The following is a 23,015-nucleotide window of genomic DNA, read 5'->3' on the forward strand; positions in this document are numbered from 1 at the left end:
GATCAACTAATTTTTTGAAGTATTGTTTCTGAAGATATTTTTATGGATCATACAATGCTCACAGGAATTTTTTCTTTGAGTGGCTATAAGAGAACTCTCAAAGTTGCTAGTATAAATTCACAAGTTAACGTAGTGGACAGGAAAAGTGGTTTAGAAGACATAAGTGTGCATTTAGAAAAGACTGATTATGTATAATGCGGAGTGGGAAGAGCAAGTATTTATAAACAAGCCTGCTCAGAAGAAAGCACGAACAGTATTTTCTCTATGGAATTTCTTTAATTTGGTTTCTTTACAGAGCTTTAAGAGTTTGTCAGGTTCTTTTTCCAGTGTATAGAACTTAATGAGGTTGTACAGAAAGCTCTGTAGAAGAGTTTTATTTCACTTCCATTCAGCTCTTGATTTAACTATAGAAGTTACTGACCAAACTTTGTCCATTTTCAGTGTCTCCCATTTTGTAACAAAGCAGATAAAATAGACATCTTGCATCCTGATGCTAGAGTTGTTGTCGGGGAGCCTGTGATACATGTGGAAGATTTTTTTCTTGTCTTGAAAACAGCTATTTACTGTTTGTTTATCTCTTCGCACTACTGTTGTTTGGCCTTCTAAGTGACTGGTCTTTCAGTGTATGCTGAGAATTTAAAATTTCTAGGGGTGTAGGTATAGAATGGTTTGATAATTAGGATATGCCATTTTTGATCTTAATTTTTTGTGCTGTATTGGCTAACAGTTCTACCCATCGTTTAGGGACTAATTGGTTTTCCCTGTGGATGAGATGCAAGTGAGTTTCAAGAGTTCAGCTGATACCGACTTGTACATGGCATTTCCATAGACTGGTAAAACAGGAAAGGTAACTTCCCTCTTTTGACACTCACTTTTGATCACTTCCACTGAAGTAAATGGAAATGAAGAAAATCTTCCTGTTTCTGCAGAAATGATTTTTTTTGGTCAGAAGTGAGTTTGTTATTTTAACAATTTGTTTTTCAGATATACAGCCAGATATTTGTAGATTGATTTGAGTGTAATCTTTTATAAACAATTTAAAAATAGTGTTCAAACTGTGCAGTACATTGTCAGAAGTGAAGATAACTTTCTTTAACAAATACACATAATCAAGGTTGCTTGAAGTAAGATTCTTTTTATGTAAATCCTTTATTAATCCACCTTGTGTATTAGTTTCTTTTCTGAGGACTTGTTCAGAGTTATCTTAAACTAGAGGCATAGTATGCAGCTGCCTAGGAGGTACTGTGGCTGTCTGATCACATGGTGGTAGATGCTGCTATTGCTGATGCAAGGACTGGCTTTGAGAGAAAAGGAAGCAATTGCAGTTTGGAGTGAAAGCAGAAGGAGCAGGAACCTGCTTTCCACAACTGCTTCCCCTTGATTTTGAAGTATTTTCTTCCTCCTGTAGGAACAGTGTGTAGTTCTGACCCCTTCCCAGCAGCCTGGCAGACACAGAATGATCAGTAGGTGCGTAAGAAAGAGGGGGGAAGAGGGACAGCTGCTTCCTGGGTTGGTAGGTAAGGTAGGAAGGAGGTAGCTGAAGGATGGTGTGCAGAAGTTGGAGATTCTTCATCCTAGGGTAATGATAGAAGAGTCGGGCCTAAAAGAAACAAGTGACCTGCATTGTAGCCTCCAGAAACCCTCCTTCTTCCTGCCTTCCAGGAATCCACAGTGTTGCCACTGCAGGACTGAATTTTGCCTACATGGTTGAAGTGTCTGGAGCTGACTCAGTCTTTTGTGGTGCAAAAAATATTTCCTGTTAAGTGGCTGGAGTTCCCATGTAACTTACTGGTACTGGGATAAAACTGTTCATCAGAAACCGGTTGCATAGATTGAAAGTGCTTTAGGGCCATCATCTAAATGGGAGCGTGTTTTAATGTCAGCATTACCACACTGAGGTCAGGAGATTATGCTCTAGAAGCACGAGACACCTCTGACTTGGAAGCAGTTGTTTATGGTACAAACTGCAGTCACATCTACGATTGCTGAATTCCCTGCTGCTGTGGCTGCACTACAAGCAGCATGAAAGCTGACTGGTTAAAAGCAAGCGGTACGTTCACACTGCGATGTTGAAAAAACCTGCTTGAGAAACAGAGTAAATGTCCAAAGAGCAAGCCTGTCCTGAGCTCCTGCCACTGTGGTTACACTGCTTCTAGCAACAGCTCGTTTAGTTGATTTAGAGCTGGTGTTGCTATATCTGGGTTAGCTGTAGTCAGGCTCGTGACTGCGGGATGAGTTTATCCTTAAACTGCTGCTTCTGTTTGTAAGCTGGACTGTGTCACCTGGTTGGCAGTCATTTATCAAGTGTTTTGAAATCCAGGATGAAAGATGCTTCTTCTGTCAGTATTGCAGTGTATGTAGATGTAAGTTCTTAGCCTTTTTTTAATTGAAGAAATACTAATTAAAAATACTTGGGTTTAAATCAAGTGACAGTTTTCTAGACTTCTGTATAGGAGTAAAATGTTACTTTGTTTTCTGTAGCTTTAGCATAAAGAACAAGTTCTGGGTTCTACTTTCAGGAGGTGGATTGCCATTTGAAACTTTGTATGTTGCTGGTTTATTTCAGCAACACAACACTGATGGTTTAATAGTCTATGGAAAGATAAGTGTTACCATTTAGCAAGAAATAAATAACAATGAAAACAAAGAACAGCTCAAGTTTTAAAGTGTAAAAAAAAAAAAATCTAAATGATGTTGTCAAACAATGTTTAGAATAATAGTGGAATCCCCTTTCATAAGGCAAGTAAAGCTCTTGGGATGCTCTGTAGGGACTAATCTGACTCTGGCATGGGGTTATTTACAGGATCTTTTCTGTCTGTTTTGTGATGTGCTTATGTATAAAATCTGTGATTTGTTGTGAAAGCTTTGGTCTCGTGGTAGCGCTGCAGAGTTGGATAGCTTTTTAATTTAACATTTGTAGTAGTAATGTCTAATGTTGTACATTGGAAACATGATACTACTCTGCTTTGGCTGTATAATGCTAATTGGAGCAATAATCCAGTGAGACTCAATGATGCTGTTTAATCTATCCATGCCATTCCCTTTTGGGACCTTATTTCTTCTTTCTTTCTATTTTTGTTTCTGGTTTTATTGTTGTTCACTAAGTCCTGTGTTTCCCCCTTGTTAATAAAAGATGAGGGTTTTGTGTTTGAATCTCTCTGTAGATAAACCTGAGTTAAGTTTTCTCACTTTTCATCTCATTATTATTTCTTTGAGACAAAGGAGAAAATTAAGGCAAAGTTAATATGACACTGTTTTTGTGGTGAAAGTGGGCTAATATGACTTCATTGGCCTGTGGCTTTATATTTGGTAGTACTGAGGCTTGAGAGTATCATGCAGGACACAAACGCAGTTGCTTTGCTGGGGAGTCACCACGTGTCATTCACAGCACAAATAGTTGTATCAGCCCGATAGAAGGTCTGATGTTAGGTGGGGTTGAAAAATAGTCAGGGCTGTTTAAGCTAGCACTGCTACCAAAGACAGCATGTAGAAATACAGCCTTTGGCTAAATAGTATTTCTTTCAGCAGGAGCTGAAGGGCTGTCCAGGGGTTCAGATTTTATGCTTGTTTGATTTGAGCCTGTTCATTCCAGATTGCATATGTTATAGATAAATGTCAAAGGTAATTTTCTCTCTTTGTTTATTGCTGGTTTGTTATTCTCCCTGTTTCATCGTTTTCTCCACTAGCATCTCCATGCTGTAGCTGTGAAAGCTCCTGCATCAGCATGAGTAGAGTAAAATTCACAGTAACTGAACTAAATCCGTTGCTTTGAAGTTGGTCCCTATGCTGCTGAGAAATGCACTAACAAGAGGAGGTCCAGAATGACTTCTGTGACTGTTGTGTGGGGCAACTGGTGTAGAAGGGCTTTCTCAGCAGTTTCCCACCTTGTCCATTGTGTGCAGTGTGAGAGATCTGTTTTCTTGAAAATGTCAATATATAGAATTCTATAAATGCTAAAGCTTTAAGTTGTAAGGCAGAAGGTAATTTGGAAATTACTAGATTAGTTACTGTTGTGGGAACGTTTTTCAGGAGTCAAAATTGTTTTGCTCAGATATTCATCAGCAAGTGCCAACTGTAGTACAAAATATATTTGCCTTTCTGAGAAAAAGAAGTACTATTAAATGCTTTTAAGGCGCATGGATACTGAGCAGTCAGTTACAAAAGGCCTTTCAGTAAGATTTTGTAACGGAAGCAGATAATGCTGTGTACAATTGCTGTATGGTTTCCAGACTTGAAACACTTTTTTTTTTTCTTTGTTTTTCCCTCTTGTGAGCTCAATGAAAACTTTAGCTGACATGTAGGCTCACTGGTAAATTGTATCGAATGCATGCATATTTCACATTTACGTTTGATTTGTAAGTGGATATTAGTTCTTTAAGGAAATGGCCTACCCTGTTCTTAAAGGCAATTGACTTGTGTAATATTGTTCTACTGTAATTATTTAAATAGTTACCATGCTTTAAATTCAGGAAGAAAAATAATGCTGCATTACTTGCCTCATTTATTTTAGGATTGGCATACCAGCATGAATGTTGTTTTGCAAACATAAAGTTTTGCTGTCTTTCTGTGCTTTTAGGGCTGACTTACATTTGTCTTAATTCTTGTGTTTTATGCAGGGTTCAGTGGTCTCAGTTTAAAGGCTATTTTATTTTCAAACTGGAGAAAGTAATGGATGATTTCAGAACCTCAGCTCCTGAACCAAGAGGGCCCCCCAATCCAAATGTGGAATATATTCCCTTTGAAGAGATGAAAGAAAGAATTCTGAAAATTGTCACTGGATTTAATGGGTATGTATTACTTGTTCTCTAAAATCAGGATAACGAAAATATTTTTCTAATTTTTAACTTAGTAGTTTGTACTGTCTGTGACTGTTCATTTTGCTTTCTCAAATAGATGAGCAGAAGCAAATATATACTAAGGAAATACATTATCGTTTCAGAACTTTCACTTTTACTCTGTCTTTGAATGAAAATTACGACATCCTGTGATGTCAGTCACTTCAGTTTTTTCAATGTGTAGTTAGTTTTTAAGTAATACATTTCCATGAAGCATGGTATTACTATGTGCATTTAACGGGTAAAATAAATAGTAAAGTCAGATTTCTTTCAATATCTTTTGAAATACCTAATTGAAAGAAGTCCTGTGGTGTTCAGTTCTTAATTGCTTTGTGGCAGTTCAGTAGCTTTTGAAGAAGTAATGCTGTGACAAACATGGTGTGACCAGGAGGAAGGTGTACCTGGTTTTACATTGTTAAATTGTGCCAGATTCAAATTTATAGATTGAGTGATACGTACTAATTGAGAGACTTGGGGTATTTGATCTATTGCTGACAGTGTCTTAGATCAAAGTATCTACCCTTTGCTGGTTTCACAATTATGGAAGTCTTCTTTCCTTCAAAATAAAGCTCCTGGTTTTATTTTTTTTTGTCTTTTATTTGGTTGTCTTTGTTAGTAGTTTATATAGTATTTTTCTTGTTTCTAAACTGGATTACATACTTACCATAAGCTGTCATCCTGCTTGTGGGTCTCAATACTTGCTTAAGAGACTTTTTCAGCATTTTTCTCAGCTTGTCAGTAAATGAGCATACTATAAAGCTTTCCTCCCTGTTACCCTGACATTTCAGAATGGAGGTGCTACTAACATGTCCGTAGTACCATATTTTGATGCTAGGTTAATAATGTTTACTGTCATTGTTCCATACTAATGAATTTATTTGTAGTATAAGTGTCTCTTATAAGTCAGATCTTATCTTCGCCTCCCAAATTGCTCTTGTGTAGGATACTTCTAAGAATGTGAAATCCTGCTTGTTCTCAGCTACCCAATATTTATACCAGGCTACTTCACTGAAGGACTTTAAAAACAAACTTACCCTTTATGCCTGAGTCTGTCTCTCTCCCACCTCCCCCCAGCTTTTTGTTAATGCCTCACTGCCCACAAAATTTGTCATGTTCTCGCATGGAGACAGCTAATGAATGGGCTGCTGTTATGGTCTGTTGTTCCAAAGTGTACTAAACAAACCTCTGGGTGACCAAGTCTGGAGCTTACTCTGTGGCCGTGCTATTTTGATCTATTGCTGGAACACTTAAGAGTGCTCAACTTCCTCATATTTTGAAGTGAACCACCCAGTCTTTGAGGAAGCAAACTGCATACATTAGTTACCTTAAAGAAAATAATACATTAGATGTGTCAGAATCTAGGATTGTAGAACTGTCAATTTAGCTTTCACAATCATATCCTCGCTGCAGGAGTTGTAGGATTTACTGAGTCATGTAGAGACGTGTCCAGAAAATAACAGCAGCAGGTTTTGGTTTGTGCAACTGGATATATTCAGCTTTATTTAGAGTTGTGGATGCCATTTCAGGGTACCATTGTGGACAAGAAAGCTACTTGATGTGACTTTATTATTAGGATGTTTTTTATTAGTGTTTGTTTAAAAGAGTGAGGGAAAGAGTTCATTAAAACTAGCTAATTTTTTTAAACTTTTTTTTTTTAAAGTCAGACTAATGAATTAAGAATGATGTTTTGTTTTGGGCTCTTTCTAGATGAAGTGTCTTTTTAAATAAAGCAGAAACCCGCTGTTTATCCTTTCTGTATCTTAATTGACATTGTGTAGTATGCTTGCAGAGACTCTCATGCTATACTTTAGAATTGCTTTGGAGTAGGAACTTCTTAAAAGTCTTGCCATTTTCTTTATCCTTTGCTAGTGAAGCAGAAAGTTTCAAGGTAAGTTACAGGGGATTTTTGACAGAGGAGTCTTCGCAGCATAAATAAAATAGACATCAGCATTAATAAAATAGACATAATCACTATCCAAACTTTCATTTATGTGTATTTTTTTGCTACAATTTAATGTAACTGTTATAAGTAATTTTCTGAGATCTCTCTTGAATCCTGTCCATACAATTGCAGTTTTGAGTGTGTTTGTCTAGAATTTTAAGTGGCTACCTCAAGTAGGCAGATTAGGACTATTCGTGCAGCTCATGTACTGAACTAATTAAATTTCTAAGCATTTAAGATCAGTTCTCACACTGCTCACAAACTTTTACATTGGTGTTCATGTATAGATTTACACAAATTTCAATTACTTCTATTTTAAAATCACATTGTTAAACTATTTTAACATAATTTTACTGAAAAGAACTCATGAGATGAAGTTAACTTCGGTTTTTGCCAACTGAAACCACGAATGTTGAACAAATTACATGCAAAGGAGGTTTTAGTGTGACGCTTGGTGCCATCTGCTGCTCAGTAAGCGAAGTTCAGTTTACTGTGGAAGATTTTTTGAGGGAAATTAACTGGTTTTGGCTCTTGTTTAAGCCTTTTATAGCTGAGAGTGAAATAGGAAGGCAACTTTTGCTTCTATAGTTAGTTGCAGGCTGCACACTTTATTGAGTATGCTTTATTCCCCGAGTAGCCAGACCTGTATTGATTTCACAAAATACTTCATGTCTTGGTACTGCAGGTGTCCAGTTAGCTACAGCTAAATACAACTTAGCCAGGCAGTGATTCTCCAGGATGTCTTACAGATTTGGCTGATGAAAAAGAATTTAAAATTCCTTGTGGTTTTGTTTCTGTGAAATAAATTGATTTTGAATGGACAGTCTAGTCCAGTTGTTCTCAACCTGTGGTCCGCGGACACCTGGGGGGCTGCGATATCGTCACAGGGGGTCTGTGAAGGGTTAAAGCAGGAGTGGGGAACATCCAGCCCGGAAACATTTGGTCTGGCCTGTGGTAAGCACTGTGCCTCCTTTTCCCACAGCCCTTTCCCCTCAATGCTCCTCTCATACTCAAGTCCCCGCCTTCACACCTGCCCTGATGCGCTAGGATATTTGGTGCTAGTATGGTTGGTGGGACCCACTTTAGGCGGTTTTTCTCTTAAAGACGTTTTCTTAATCCAACAGCCCTCTTTAGGGCCACAATGGGGCTGAAGTCTGTTCCTCCAAGTGGTGGCCCTGGACCTGTAAACAAAAATATATGGTGACCGAACACAGACAAACAAGGGGGGAGGTGAGAAGAAATATAAAAACTCTTCATCAAATTTTAATGCAGAAATTGGCATCAAATTTGGAATTAGCACGTTAAAATACCATAAAAAGGGCCATTTGAGCAAGAAGAGTGTTGATGCTGTTGTTTTAAATTCAGATGGAACCATAGCAATAAAGATATTATAATAAGAGTGTGTGCATTAACAGATTAACTTATTTCCATATGTCTTCAAATTTGAAGACCCTTCGTGAGAAGATTGAAATAAATATTTGATGCAGTCTAGTGCTCTAAATCTTGAATTAAGTCTTGGTCTGCAGCCACAAAAGGTATTTAAGGAGGTCCGTTGTGAAGGAAAGGTTGAGAACTCCTGGTCTAGTCTATTAAAAAATTACAAAGTCTCTTTAATTATGGACTTTTCAACTCCAAACCAAAATGGCCATCAATGAGAAACAACAGATACAATTAGCACTGTACCTATGTGGAAAAGTTAACTGATCAAGTAAATTCTTTGTGACTGAGATAGAGTTGGGAGTTTTGTTAAAAGAGGGCACTAAGCAGAAGCTGAACATCATGAAGAATTTGGGTGTTAGAAAGATTACTTGTTGACCAAAACTTACTGAAGAGCAGCACTATGTGATTGATACTAAAGAAGCTTTAGGGAAATTAATAATGACAGAACCATTGTCAAGTTTAAGAGCCTTCATGTAATAAACTGAAGTAAAAGGAACACTTGTTCTTGGTTTGTTCTGGTTTGTACTTAGCAGATTCTGGAGACAGGGGAGGATATACATCTGGGTCAAAAGAGGGAGGTGAAATGTATTTTGCCTGTGTGCCAAAACACTGAGTTTCTGCTATTTTACTTGCTTTTAAGTGATAACATGTCAAAACAGATGTTTTAGAAATACTGTCTTACAGCATTACCTTTTGCAAGTGTTTAATGTATTGAATACTTCATCAACTGTATTCTGACTCTCCACAGCTGCTTGATGGAGATCAACCATCCTTCTGTTCTTAGAAGTCAAGTAAAGATAAGTTAGTATGGTGTAATTTGGGGTGAATAACAAGGGAAGGTGTTACCTAATATAGTAAATGTGCGATATACCTTCTGTGTTTTTTCAGGTAGCTGTGTTGGAACTAGGGCTAAGGGTGGTTGCACTGTAGCCTACCTCCTTACTGTTTCCCAGTTGAGGATTATAACTTCCTCAGTAACACAATATAGAGACAGCTCTGAAAAACATAATTAAATTGTTGATACTTGGTCACTCTCTTTCCGATTACTGATTGGTTTTGGTTCAAGTGAAGTGTTGTGTAGTATGATTCATCATAGCCATGCTGACCTGTTTGCACTGAGCTAGCGGTAGATCTGTGCATCTTTAAGATGTGGCTTTTTAGCTAATGAGCTAAGCTTGAGATACATACTGTGTTAGCTAATGAAATAGGCTTAAGATATTGTGTACTGAGTTCTTCAGAAAATCATAAAAGTTGAACTTTTACAAAAATTTACAGGGTAGGGATGTATACACACACACGTATGTAAGTCTGTATTGATATTGCTCTGGATTTGGTGTATCAGTCATATTCCCAACCAAGAAATGGTTCTTAAATATTGTATCAAATATTCTTCTTAGACGATTTTTTGAAATGTTTATGGCTTCAACTTCAAATAGTTAACTGTAAAAATGCACGATTATTTATTATTGAAATAACTTTTAAAGTATTTTACTATTTTGTCAAAAGTCACAGAAGTTTGTTAAAAAGTGACACTGAAAGCGTATCACATCTCAGGTAACTGGTAAATGTATGTGAAGTATTGCTTGTCTGAAAGGTCAGGTTCTCGCTGAAGTGGGAATGCAATTGAGTGCAGAATTGTCAGAAAGCAATGTATGGATGTGATGCGTATGGATTTATATATTTATTACTCTTGAGTTTAATTATTTTTACTGAGCTGTTCCTTGATAAATATACTATCTAGTGGTGGCAAAATAGAGTATTTGTAACAGATTAAGTATAATGGTTCTACTAATTCCAAGATTTAATGCTTTTTCTGTAAATGCATTTTGTAAAACATGAAATAAACTACAAGTTGAGAATTTTTTAGCTCTAGTGTGTATGACTCACGTTTGTTTTGAACTGCTTACCCTTTCTGTTCTATATATTTGAATAATAAATACAGTCTTAAACTATTCTACTGTTGATGATCTGATTTTCTTTTCATGGTTTTAATGAATTGCTTGAGTTGTGGTGGTGAGCACAAAAGGCAGTGCTTTGTAACCTCAGTGTGTGAGATAGGGTAGTAATTCAAGGCCTTATTTTTCCCTATATTTCTAACAATAACAAATTTCAGTACTGTTTTCTTCCTGTCTTCTCAGTGAGGGGGAGAAAACAATAACATTGTTGCTTCCTAACAGTCATGCTCATTAAAATAAAATTAAATTGTTATAAATCTTATTTCATTGCAGCATCCCCTTCACTATTCAGCGACTCTGTGAGTTGCTGACAGATCCTAGGAGGAATTACACAGGAACTGACAAATTTCTAAGAGGTGTGGAAAAGGTATGTATTTTTCTGAGAGAGAACACAGCTGAACAGTCACAACAACCACTTAAATAACTTCTGAATTACTCCCAAAGGTTTCATTATGGCTCATAGCCATACTATAGCTAATAGCTACTCTAAGTGTATGAGTTTTTTGATGTTAAAAGGTATGAAACAAGTAGGTTTAAAATAAGACATAAAAGTAAATCTCAGGGCCGTAATCACTGTGCAGTACTGCAGTTTGGGTGATGTAACTTCGTATATTGAGTCCTAGCTAGAAATAATCAAATAATCAGCCGAGATAATTTGAATATGTTTTAATCAGGCATTTCCTTTCACATTTGGGTTCAGATTAGATACACTAGGTGAAGGAGAAGGGAGGCTTCTTTCCCCTAGTGTCTTTTGTTTCAGTATTTAAATCTTCTTGTGTAGAGGACTGTGCCTTCGTAAAAGCGTACAGTTGTCATTTAATGGTATTTTATAGCTTATGTCAGAATGTGGGATCTTTCAAAAGTAGGTAACGGACTTTCAGGATGTGGTTCCACATAGGATTTTCTTGATGGCAAAGTGGCTTGAGGTCCCTACTTAGACTACTTGGTTGAAGAAACGTTAATTTGTAAATGGAGTGGTTTCCACAGTTACAGTGGATGGAGTCAGGTGTCTTCTTGCAAGTTAAAATGGGAAGGAGATGGTCAGGAATGGTGAGACAGGGATTTCACAAAGCAGAGTCCTAGCCAACAAAGATATCTGTGAAAGCACACCTCAGGTTTTATGGAGAACCCTCATTAAAGTTCATCTGGGTTAATTTAGGTGGCCCTGTGATAAAACCCCCCTGAATAATTGGGCTAAACATTGATTTGAAGAGAGAAACTTACCTAATTGTTAAGCTAGGTTTCTAGATGTTAAAATTGATTTAGTTTGCAGTGCCATTCAGGAGGGAGAGGTGGCTAAACAAAGCATACTGAATTAATCATTATTTCTGCTCTTTGTTTATGCAGGGCCAAAATAATTTAACATTTGAAATATGTCTGTGCCAAAAAAAACTCATAGTGCTTGCACCCTTCTGAATGCAGGACTCGCGTACAAATAGAGCATTTCTCCAGCGATTCAGACGTTTTCAACATTTTGGAATTACTTTGCTTTCCAGAGTTACTTCAGTTAAAAATTACAAACACTTGAGCCTGAAGCTTAATGTGCTGGTCCCATTATGACAGTAACCTGCTTATGAAAATACTGACTTGTAGTGTAATTGTGGCCTGACCTTGTAAAGAGGGAGCAGAGAGACTTTTTATGTAGCTGTCATCTGTTGGTAGCTTTCAACCCAGTTATCTGTAGATACTTTAACAGATACTACCAAAATCCTGTAGGTCTTTAAGATTTGGGGTGTTGTCAAGAGCTGAAGCTTCTGTTTCTGCCCTCTTAATGTGTTGTTTGTGTCTTGCTTACAGAATGTCATGGTTGTCAGCTGTGTATATCCATCTTCAGAGTAAGTATAATCGTTTTCTTGGAACTTTCAGCTTATGTTAGTAGAGGGGAGAATGTGTGCCTGTGTGTCTAATATATCTCTCCTGCTGGCAGTAGTTGTATTGAACAGGCAGACGTGCAGAGTTCAGTTTTTGTTATCAATAGTCATGTCAACAGTAGTGGTAGAGGTCAGCAAGTGTTACACGTAGTAATCTGGAAATGAACAAACAGCTTTGGAATTGGATAGATGGTACAGTTCAGTATTATCCCCCAACACTAAGCTCTTACTTTATACCATAGCTGGTGGTGGAAAAAATGGATACCCCAATTTACAGTTGTGCTGTAAATTCATATTCTAACCTGTTTCTCTAGTATAATGTATAGAGAGAGAACCCCTTAAGAACTGGCCGTGGGGGACTGTTGAGGTTGGGGAGGGAAATTCTGTGCAAACAAGCTTAAAGTAATTTAAAGTTCCTTTATTCATAACTTTTTTTTTTTGTTAGGAAAAATAATTCCAACAGTTTAAATCGGATGAATGGTGTTATGTTCCCAGGAAATTCACCAGGGTACTCTGACAGGTAAGTTTAGTTTTGGGATTTAACTTTTTCTGAATAAAAGCAAGGTAGTTCTGGAAATAGCTGGTGCAGATCCTTTATTCTGATTTCAAAAAAGTAGCCTCAAAAATGGGGTGTGACATGAAATACTGGGGGAAGAAGGGTAGAGGAGGCACAAACATACACACTATGTTGTGATCTTTTTGTAACCATATTGTTCAGAATTTCTTTTGTTGTTATTTAAAGTTTTTATCATAGTTTGCATGTTGTAGGCAAGAAATTTTTTACTCCACATAAAGTAGCAAAGTACCTGGTCTTTTTTGTTTCATTTTGGTGGCCTTTTAAAACAAGGTTATAGCTGCTCTCTGCCTATTACGAACAAATTTCTTTACTAAAAGGATGGGTTAATTTTTTATTATTATTTTTAAAGATCTAATGTAAATGGTCCTGGAACTCCCAGACCAGTAAATCGACCGAAGGTTTCTCTGTCAACTCCTATGACAACAAACGGTTTGCCAGACAGCACAGAACATAAAGAATCAAGCTTGCAGCAAACAGAAGATAAAAAACACAGGTTTGTGAGAAGTAATGTATTTTGTGTTTTTAATATTCTCAAATTTTTCACTTATGTTTAAAAAATATTTTAAAAGAGTATGGCCATCTAAGGTATGCATAATTAAGTCTTAAAATATGAATATCTGCATTTCAAACGTTTGCCAGTGATTCTGACAGTAGGAGCTGTCTGTAATTTGGACCCCCCAGAATAGCCTGACCACTCTGCGTTTTCATCAACAGACAGGTGAAGGAGTGATGGCTTTGGGGTTTTGTTATGTAGTAAGTGAAGTTAGTTCTACTGCTCTCTCTCAAGTGTTTAACTTGCAGTAGCTGCTACTTTTTTTTTTTTTTTTAAAGTATGACAAGATACAGAATGTTATTCTTAAATAAAAACTGCAACTGCTTTTGTTGTTTATAGTGAATCACCAGCATCTGAATCAGAAGGTGCTCAGAGCAGCCCAGTAAAAAATAAGCATTCTGAAGATGATCCTGCAGAAGCAGAAGGACATGAGGTAAAAAGACTTAAGTTTGACAAGGAAGGGGAAGCCAGAGATGCACCTAACCAAACTGCCTCCAGCGAAGTTTCTTTAGGCATGGGGGAAGAGACAGAAACATCCTCTACATCTCAGGATAAAGAAAAAGATGCTACTTGTGCCAGGCAGCACTGTACAGAGGAAGAGGAGGAAGGTATTTCAGATTTTATTGTCTTTTCTCTGTGTGTTTTCCAGGGAGTTGTGATTTCCCTTGCTGGAGGCCAATGCCGTTGGGATTGCTGCATGTCTCCAGTTTTGCATAAAGATGAACTGCTTGTTCATACTTCAATTTTGCATAATTTAGCAATTCTCTTATTTCTTCTTTTTTTCTTTGTCCTACATCTGTATTTAAAAATTTATAAAATGGTACTTAAAATCTTTGTAGTCAGTAAATTACATGAGGGTGGTAATGATGCACCAAGAGTTTGAGAATCCCTGCTTTAGGGTATCATCAGATGTTCTCATCTCTTCTCTGGAAGGGGGATGGGTCATATCTACATTTGACTGTCTTAATTATTAATAAATTATGGATATAAAGTTATGTTCTTTCACTGAGGAGGCTGAGTAACCATCTCTCCAGATCCTATTGAGAACACTGAAAATTACCTCACTCTAAGGCAGGCCCTGTACCTAATTAAAAAGAGAGAGCTGCAATTAAGAGACTGGTCTATTTTTTACATATTCTCCAAAGTTTCCTGTAAATATTTATTTTTTGTGGCTCATGTATTTGTAAAATGTTACTCTAGATCATAATGGATGTATGCTTGAAACATTACTGTTTTCAACGTTTCCAAAAGACTGCTTCTGACAACAAGTGAAGGAATGTGGGGAAGCAAGAAAAAGTTACTTGGTAGCCTGTGCCTTTATCCACTGAAGCTTAATTAAGTGAAGCTACCTATTTAATAGAAAAAAATTGGACTCTATTTTGTGGCGTATTGGGATAGTTGAGCTATCCTGATGAAGTTGGCTGATACTTTACATCTTCTAATAAACTTGGGGTTTGTCAGTTTTTCCTGTCCTTGGCTGTGCTGTACAAGTATTGCTCAGCATAGCTGGGAATGGAAAGTTAGCAGGATCAAGATATGATTAAAAATGCCTTAGTAATACTGTACTTTTCTTGTTTCTAGAGTCCTTCATGTCTTCCAGAAATGCTGGTCCAGACAGAAAAGATCAAGAAAAAGACACTGAATCCTCAACTGTGAATGAAGAGATCTCTGAGGAGAACAATCAAATGGAGGAGTCTGATCAGTCTCAAGCAGGGAAGGATTTACACTCGGATGACAGTGAAATTAGTGGATCTGCCAGTAGTGGAGCTGACTGCAGTGAAACTGAAGAGTTAGGGGCCTACGCTAGTGAAACTCCAGAAATTTCATCGGAGACCCCTATGGAAAACAGTGATGAAGCCACAGAAGTTGCAGATGAACCTATGGAGCAAGACTAATTTAAATACACTTAGATGCAGTATTTTCCATAAGGCTCCGGTTTTACACTGTATAAATAATTTTATGTAATAAAGTGGACCTTTAGTTTTACAAAAAGAAGCAGGTTGTAAAATAAACTTCTCCATGGATTGAACCTTGAAAGAGTTGTACATGATAAGAACTGTGAATACCAGCTCCTTCAGGTCCTGCTTACCGCTGAACTTTCGTTTGGTCAAATCAGTGGTTTGTGTATAGTTTTTTTTATTTAGAATAAAAGTTTTTAAACTGGAAGGTAATTATAATTTTGACAACTTTTTTGGAGATTACCACACCTAGTTGTATGTAAGCAAGAAAGCTTTTTGTCTCGTCTTTTTCTGACAGCTATAGCAGTTACTTCATATTTTGGTTACAGTTTCAACATTTGACATGTGAAATATGGGGTTTCATGCTGGTTTCCAGATTTTTATTTGAATACATACTATGAAACCTTATGTTGTGTGTTTAAAATGTGTTACATTTCACACACACATATATATGCACGCATGCACACGTATGTGTACCCTCACTGTTCTAAGGGGGAAATGGTATATTTTTCTGTTTCTGTAAAAGATAAATACAGCAAATACTTTTTCTATAGGAAAAGACTGAGTTCACCTCTCAAGGCACTTTGTTTTGCCTCTGGAAAACAAAACAAATGAAATCTGGCCCATATGAAACCCTGGAAATACTAACATTGTTGAAAACACCAGAGTAAACACATTCCAAGAGAACTGTTCAGATTACAACATTTTTGTATACTTCTGAGGTGCCTGAGTGAAAGGATTTCATTAATTTATGAGAAAATGTGCTTTATGTTGAGAACGTTGTAATCAAAACATTAGCTTAAACTTTTGTAGAAGAAATGTTTGAAAATATGATAAGAAAATATCTTGGAAGAAAAGAACAGGTACTTGCCTTTTTGAGTGCTTCTTGGAGCATTGTGAATATTGTAGAGAAGTCTCAAAATTATTCTAAGGTATGCAGACAGCATCGGTATGATCACACCACTGTATTGGAAGAATTAATATATGACCATAGTTATGGACCTGAGCTAAATGACTAAAGGGTTTAGGGGTGCATAGAAATCGCCATGATTTGTATAACATTTTGGAAGTGAACTAAATATTTTTGAACATGCTACTTTGACAGCCAGTGTTACATTTTTTTCAAACCAGCTCAAAGCACAAACTACTGCTTTAAACTCTCGATATTTTCCAGTTCCCATATTTAAAGACATGCAAGCTGCAACCTCCCAGTCACAATTACTGGCTGCCAAATTTATACCTGTTTCTTCAACTGTACCTTTTTGATATTTAGAATTTTTAAATTTCTGTAAAGTAGACTTTTGTAGATTGTAATGAGTGCTCACTGCCATTGTGAAACGGTATATAATTGTATAATTTCTGTGTGTAAACTGAATGCTTGGGCTTTCAATACAGTATTCATATAAAGCAATAAATATTAATGTTATGAAATATCTGAGTACATTTTTATCAGAATTGTCCCTCTTCAGTTTTAAGTTCACATACCTGAAGTACAAAAATGACCTCTAAAATGCATGCTGATAGTTTCCAGTACTACATGGTATGCTTTGTATTGTTTTTGGGGAAATCTAGGTTTTGTTTAATACCAGAATAATTTGGCTCAGTTGGAATATTTATAAAGTAATTTCTTGCTGACATTACCTATCAAGTTCTAAGCAGACAGGATTCAGGGAGATGCTTGCCAAAAAAAATAATTGGATTGATCAAGATCCCCTTACAACAAGGAAAATTGTACTTTTGACTCATTTTCATTGTGCTTAAGGGTTGGATGTGTATTATAAAATTGAAAGACTGAACCAAAATGTTGAAATTAGGAAAGTTTAAAAATAGTGACATCTTACACTTTGGGTTTTTTTAAATATTTTGCCAATGAGAACAAAATTTTAAAATTTTTAAGTTTAGAGATTTCTGAAATTTTCTTTAGACTGTTTATTTGTGAAGATATTGTCAATAAACTTGTTCTTTAAGCACCTGTGACCTTTCGATATGTTTGTTTTAGCAGCACTAGTGCCACTGTTGCAAAGACTGGCAGAAGAACTTTGAGGTATGGATCCGTTTACATCTCTGCAATTTTTTTTTTTTGCAATGGCTAATAAAAATTGAAATCATGCTTTAACATCACAGTAAGCATCTTAATACTAAACATGTGCCTACATTTAAAGATTGCATTTACTAAATCAGAGAAGATTCCTTTTTTTTAAAAACGTGGATTTAAAAGCAAAACAAATGAACTGCATTTCTAAGCAGCTCTTTTGTCAGAGGCATTGCACTCTTCCAGATACACAGGTACCTGCTCTTCTGTGTGCGTGGAGGTGTGGCATTGAATCTATTTTCATAGCTTGTATTTTTCAAATCTGGATGCTTTAAATTCTGTAATTTCATACACCCCAAAGCATGTTTCTGTATACAGCCATTCAGATAGAATTCTGCTTGCATTCTGGCAAAAAACCAGGAAAACCAGAAAGAAAACCAGGCAGCAGGTGCTTTACAGTTTTCATGGGTGTATTTGCTATTAAAAAACCCTGTTATCTGGGACCAGAATATAAAGGGAAAATGTAATGGAGCTTCCTTTCCAGAATACAAGGCAAAGGTCCGCCTTAATTCTGCTCTTGATATTTAAAAAAATTTCTATCTCAGAAAATACAATTTCCTTAAAGTATCCAAGATGCTCTGTCAGCCTTGATTTTTAAACTTCAGGGACTGCTTTAGTGCTTGCAATAGAAACAGCTTTCTCATAGAGCATGTATTTGGGGTTAGAAAGACTAGTATGTTAAAGTTAAAATGTCCCCAAAAATTCCAAAAAGTTTGAGTTGATTCAGTGAACAGAGCAGAAGTTGTTGGAATTCGGGGTTAATTTATGTGCCGGGGGAGCTGTGGCCAGGCTCCCCAGGGCAGGGGTGACTGCAGGAAAGCCAGGCATCCTTTGGTCCCCTAACCAGCACCCACAACAGCGAAAGCCATATCCCTGTACACCACCTCTGGGTTTGTGTACTTGCCCACAGCGCTCTGAGCCTGCGGCAAGTTTGGGGGCAAGGGTTATTACTGCTTTTTGTATTGCTAACCAGGTCCAGGATAAACTTGGATTTCTTCTTTAAATCCTCTTAGATCTACTGATGGTTTGAACAAAGTAAACTTTTTTTTTTTTTAATATAAAAATGGTGTTCTGAGGGTTTCCAAGGCTAAGTCACCTCTGAGTCTCTATCGCTTTCTTTTTTTATACATTTCATCATGAAGCATTCCTAGCTGGAAAAGTAAATTGGAATTGCATTCCAGTTTATGCCTAGCCTAGGGGATGCGGGAAGTGGGCCGAAAAATATTTTTTCTGCTCCTTCAGTCTGTGAGAAATTTTGTATGTGTGGTGGTTTTTACTCAAGCAGTTCACTGAAAAGCTGCATCATGACTCCAGCAAGATTGCCCTGGGTCTGGTACAAAAGAATCAAGCTTTTATTTTTAGCTTCTTTGTCAATTGTATGTGGGGGGGAAAAAAACAGAGCTGAAGCCTGATAGAATCTTAGTTACACAAGTTTTCTGTTGCAATAGTTAAGTGGCAACCCAGTGATTAATTTAAAAAAAAAATAGATTTTTTTTTTCTAGAATGAATGCTTTCTATTGACTACAACTGTACAAAACGCCCTTCTGCAATCCTTTGGCATTTGTTATTCATATAGTGCATTTCTAGGAAGAGTTTAAAGTTTATTTGCATCTCAATGTGTCTGAGGTCAGTGTTTTTCAGTTAGACAAGTACAGAAGAGGTACGGATTACCAATGGCATCCTAGTTACATCCCTGGCATGACCAGTGAGAGACCCACCTTTTGTCACCTAACTAGCTCTTCATCCTCATTTGCCTCAAGGACATTCATGCCAGCAAGTTCTCTATGGATATAATGTTCTTTTAGTATCTGCACGGTTTAACTGAAAGGGGTTAGCTCTGAAATGTGCGTCTATGGGCTCTGTCATGTACCGATGCATTTGTGCTCTCTATACTTCTGTACAGGGAATCATTCTGCCGCTGGGCCTCTCCCACAGGCTGATAGCTGGAATGAGTTTATGGCATATTACGTCTTCATTTCTGTATTTGTGAACAGGTTCTGGGACACAAGGCGCTTATTTCGAGGATTTCTACAGCCTGTCAAAAAATATTCATGCCAACAACTAACCTCCTGCAGATTTAAGTTTTTAGGTTACAAAATAATCCTGTGTTTTCTATCTGAAAAAGGGTGTTCTAGTTTTTACGGATAGAAATGGCAATTATGGTTTGGTTCTGAACGATCTTTTAATGAAGGTAAACAAGGCACCTGAAGTCACTCCCCAAGTGTTGGACTATTATTTACCAACGCTGCTGCACAGGTTCGCTGTAAACTGTTGCATTATTTCATTTGTAAGTTGATCCTCTGTCCTCACGTTCCCTCACGCGGGGAAGCTGCTTTTCTCCATCCATGTTTATTGCAATAAACTATAGACAAAGTTCTTGAACTACTTCTGGCCTTTGGAAATTCTTGCCCTGAGTAAGTGGTGACAGAAACTACTCGGGACTGGGCTTTTTCCAGCATCTTTTACTCTGTGGTCCGATTTGTAATGGCCGCCAGGTCACCACAAGGAAAGATTGGAGGAGTTTTGAGAGCCTGTGGACACCACCAGTTCAGGCTCGTGTTGTCCGATACCTGTGTGTGTCTCCTGCCCCTGTGCCACCACAGGCACCCCTGAGGTGTTGTACGGTCCTTACACCGCCATTCCCGCCCGCCGGTTGCTGCAGCTTCTTCCCAATGCGTCCCGCCCGCCTGTGACATCGGCACCACACGCGTTCCACAGCGGCTTCTTCTCTCTCTCAATAACCGGGGCTGTTTTTACAGCTTTATCCAAGCAATTAATACAACAAGCGGCTGCCGGGGCCGGGGCGTCTCTGCCCGCACACCCGCCCGCCCCGTCCCGCCCGCCCGCGGGCAGCGCGCGGCGCCACCTGGCGGCCGGCAGCGGCCCCTCAGTCCGGGCGCCGTGAGGCGGCCCCGGCGCGGGGCGGGAGCAGGGCCGGGAGCGGGCCCTGCGGCGGGAAACGAGGAGTTCCCCGGGGGAGAGAAGGGGGGAGGCGGCGGGGGGTCCCCGGGGAGAGGCTAGGGCACGGGCGGAGCGCTCCCCTGGCCTCAGCCCGGTGGCTCTGGGGACAAACTCCTGCTGACAGGCCCCGGCCCCAGGGACCCCGCAGGGAGACAACTGCTGGCACAGACTACAGGTCAGTAAGGGTGGCACCGAATATTTAAGACAAATCATCTCAGCAGCAAATTAAGCTGCCATTCCTCCTCTTGTCCTTCCCCCCTTCCACGCTACCAAGAACACGCCTGGTGACCGACATCCTGCTAGCTGTTCTCCCGTGTGGTGGACACCCTGATAGTTTATCCTGCCACCTCAGTTTTCTGCCCACAAGACTAAACAACCCCCATTCTCCCAACCCTCCCCGACCGTGTGTGCTGTGCTGAGCCATTGATCGTTTCCCATTTGTCCCCCTCGTCCTCAAATGGCTGTATCCAAACCAGGACACAGTATGCCAGCTGGGGCCTCCCAAGCAGCACAAGTAATGCCTCCCCTGTGTTGTGTATATGTCTCAAAGTGATATTTGACTGTATTCAATTTGTGGTCCGCCATAATCTCCACATCATTTTCTGCCCAAGTTGATTTTGGAGTTGTGATGTCCTGTGGCGTATATTTGATTTTGCTTGAAGTGTACTGTTCAGCTCTTGTCTCCTTCCAGCTACATCATGCAGTCTTTTGTACCCTTTCCAATTTTTTTTTTGTTTTTAAATATTTGATCTCTCATCTTCTTTCATAAGGTTGTTAAAAGTGCTTCTCTCTTCACTGTCCTCTGGCTATACTCTCAGGGACATTTTATGTTACAGTGCTGTCTTGTTAATAACAGTCTGGAACAGAACTGGACCCAGAGCAGATACCTGCAGGATTCAAACTGATCTTAAACTGTGTTGGGAATGAGGACACTGAACCGGGCCAATGAAAGCAGAAGGCCCAACCTTTATCTCTGAGATAATCCAGTTCTGCCTTTGCTTTGATAGTTTGTATTTATTCAAAAAGTGCATGAGGCTGTGTGTTAGGACCTGTGGAGGAAGTGTGTGTGTTGGGATTTGTGTAACAGAAACAGAACTCGTCCTTGTGGGGTTCATGTGAACTGTAGCAGGCAACAGCTCCAAACTGCAGCTGTTCAGCTCCTGTTGCCCAAGTCTGCTCCTGCTTCATCCCTCATCGTGACACTCGTGTTCTCAGACAGCTTTAGCACCATTCACCTCTCACTGTCACTGCAGTCTCTTGTAGTAATCAGGTAGACAGATGCCCCGGGGCTGTCCTGCAGCAGCTCTATGAATGCTTGTGAAACCTGCCTTTGCAATGTGCTAGTGATACAGAGTATCACAGAATGGTTTGGGTTGGAGGGAACCTTAAAGATCATGCAGTTCCCAACCCCCTGCCACGGGCAGAGACACCTTCCACTAGCCCAGGTTGCCCAAAGCCCTGTCCAACCTGGCCTTGAACCCTTCCAGGGAGGGGGCAGCCACAGCTTCTCTGGGCAACCTGTGCCAGTGCCTCACCACCCTCACAGGGAAGAATTTCTTCCTGATATCTAATCAAGACAGGCTCTTGTATTGCTAGAACCCTGTCTTATAATCTTGCAGAAAAAAGGCTGATGAGAAAGCAGAGCCTTCTCAGTCAGCAACACCGATAGATGCGCTATGGTAACAAGTACAGAGGTAGTGAACCCAGCAAAGCACGGCTTGCACTGCCATTGTGGTCACCGAGCACACGTACATCAACTCGCAGGCAGAAGTACGTGGATTCCTTGGGTAGGTGAGCAGGGTGAGAAAACTTCTGAGCAATCCAGTTCCCATAATGAGAAACCTAGAGTGGACAATGTGGAGCCGCCCTTTAGAGCACCAGGCAAGCCTGAGGGAGACTTTGAGGCTCTGGAGATGCTGGGCCTCAGGCTACGCCACTAAATGGAAACCTGCGTTCCCCTGGTGAGTCGGCTGCTGGGCAGAACCGCAGCACGGCTGCCTGGGAGGTCAGAGCCTCTCTGCTACACAGCAGCAGCTAAATTTCAGTCTGCCAAGTAGAAGAGAGGTCTGTGACAGCCGACAGTGAGGATAAAACTCCTCTGAGCAGTGCCAAGAAAGGCCTGGCAAACCCTCTGCACTTTCAAGCAGCGCTTTTTCCTCCAAGCAATGTGGTTACAAAGAGGAGCGGAGCTGAGGAGCCCGCCGGCCCTCGCAGGTGCGCTCTGAGGGGAACATGGCGCTCTGAGAGTCGAGAGGGGTGGGCCGAGGGGAGCAGCCCTGCCGGCAGGCCCAGCAGCAGGAGGGGAGGAGGAGGAGGAGGGAGGAAGAGGAGGACCTGTGGCGGCCTCTCCCTTCCCGCCTCGGAGGCTCCTGCCCCGCGGCCTTCACAGGCGCCCCGGCAGGCCCGGGCAAGGCGGCGCGGTGCCGCCGGCGGCCGGCAGAGGGCGCCGCCGCCTCGGGAACGCGGGGTGGTGGCGGCGCCGCCATTTTGCGGGCGGCTGAGGGCGGTGGGTGGTCGCTGCCGGCGGGGCGGGCACGGCAGCTCCTCGGGCTGGCGGCCGTCCCGGAGGCCGGGCAGCTCTTCTCCGATGAGGAGGAGGAGGAGAAGGAGGAGAAGGAGGAGAAGAGTACCCTCCGGGGCGAAGCGGCCGGCGGGGAGCAAGTGGGGCACCGCTCCGGACAGCCTGGGCTGTGCCTGAGGTGCGCTGTGAGATGCCGGTGGTGGGAAGGTCGAAGACGTGAAAAGGGGGGATGAATTAAAGTGGGGGAAAACCAGTCATAATTAGCTTTCTGTATTTACACTGGAAAAAACCTTAAATCTTCAGTTTAGTG

The 23,015-nt window shown here is 39.9% G+C and overlaps 1 protein-coding gene across 3 annotated transcripts in view; it reads left to right on the forward strand.

Annotated features, from left to right (window-relative positions):
* PPP4R2 (protein phosphatase 4 regulatory subunit 2) overlaps window positions 1-17,101 on the forward strand; it is a 33,011-nt gene extending 15,910 nt beyond the window's left edge. For 2 of the 3 annotated variants that reach the window (XM_074879161.1, XM_074879162.1), the window contains 7 exons: window positions 4,617-4,787; window positions 10,446-10,539; window positions 11,970-12,007; window positions 12,489-12,563; window positions 12,970-13,113; window positions 13,513-13,781; window positions 14,755-17,101. In XM_074879161.1, coding sequence (XP_074735262.1) covers window positions 4,617-4,787; window positions 10,446-10,539; window positions 11,970-12,007; window positions 12,489-12,563; window positions 12,970-13,113; window positions 13,513-13,781; window positions 14,755-15,068 — 1,105 coding nt within the window. In that variant the 3' untranslated portion in view covers window positions 15,069-17,101. Of the gene's footprint in view, window positions 1-749; window positions 848-4,616; window positions 4,788-10,445; window positions 10,540-11,969; window positions 12,008-12,488; window positions 12,564-12,969; window positions 13,114-13,512; window positions 13,782-14,754 lie in introns of those variants that run through there. The other variant, XM_074879163.1, reaches the window with a different exon arrangement.
* Window positions 17,102-23,015: the final 5,914 nt, after the last annotated feature.

The sequence above is a fragment of the Strix uralensis genome, chromosome 10, assembly GCF_047716275.1.
Source record: "Strix uralensis isolate ZFMK-TIS-50842 chromosome 10, bStrUra1, whole genome shotgun sequence".
NCBI classification, from domain to species: Eukaryota; Metazoa; Chordata; class Aves; order Strigiformes; family Strigidae; genus Strix; species Strix uralensis.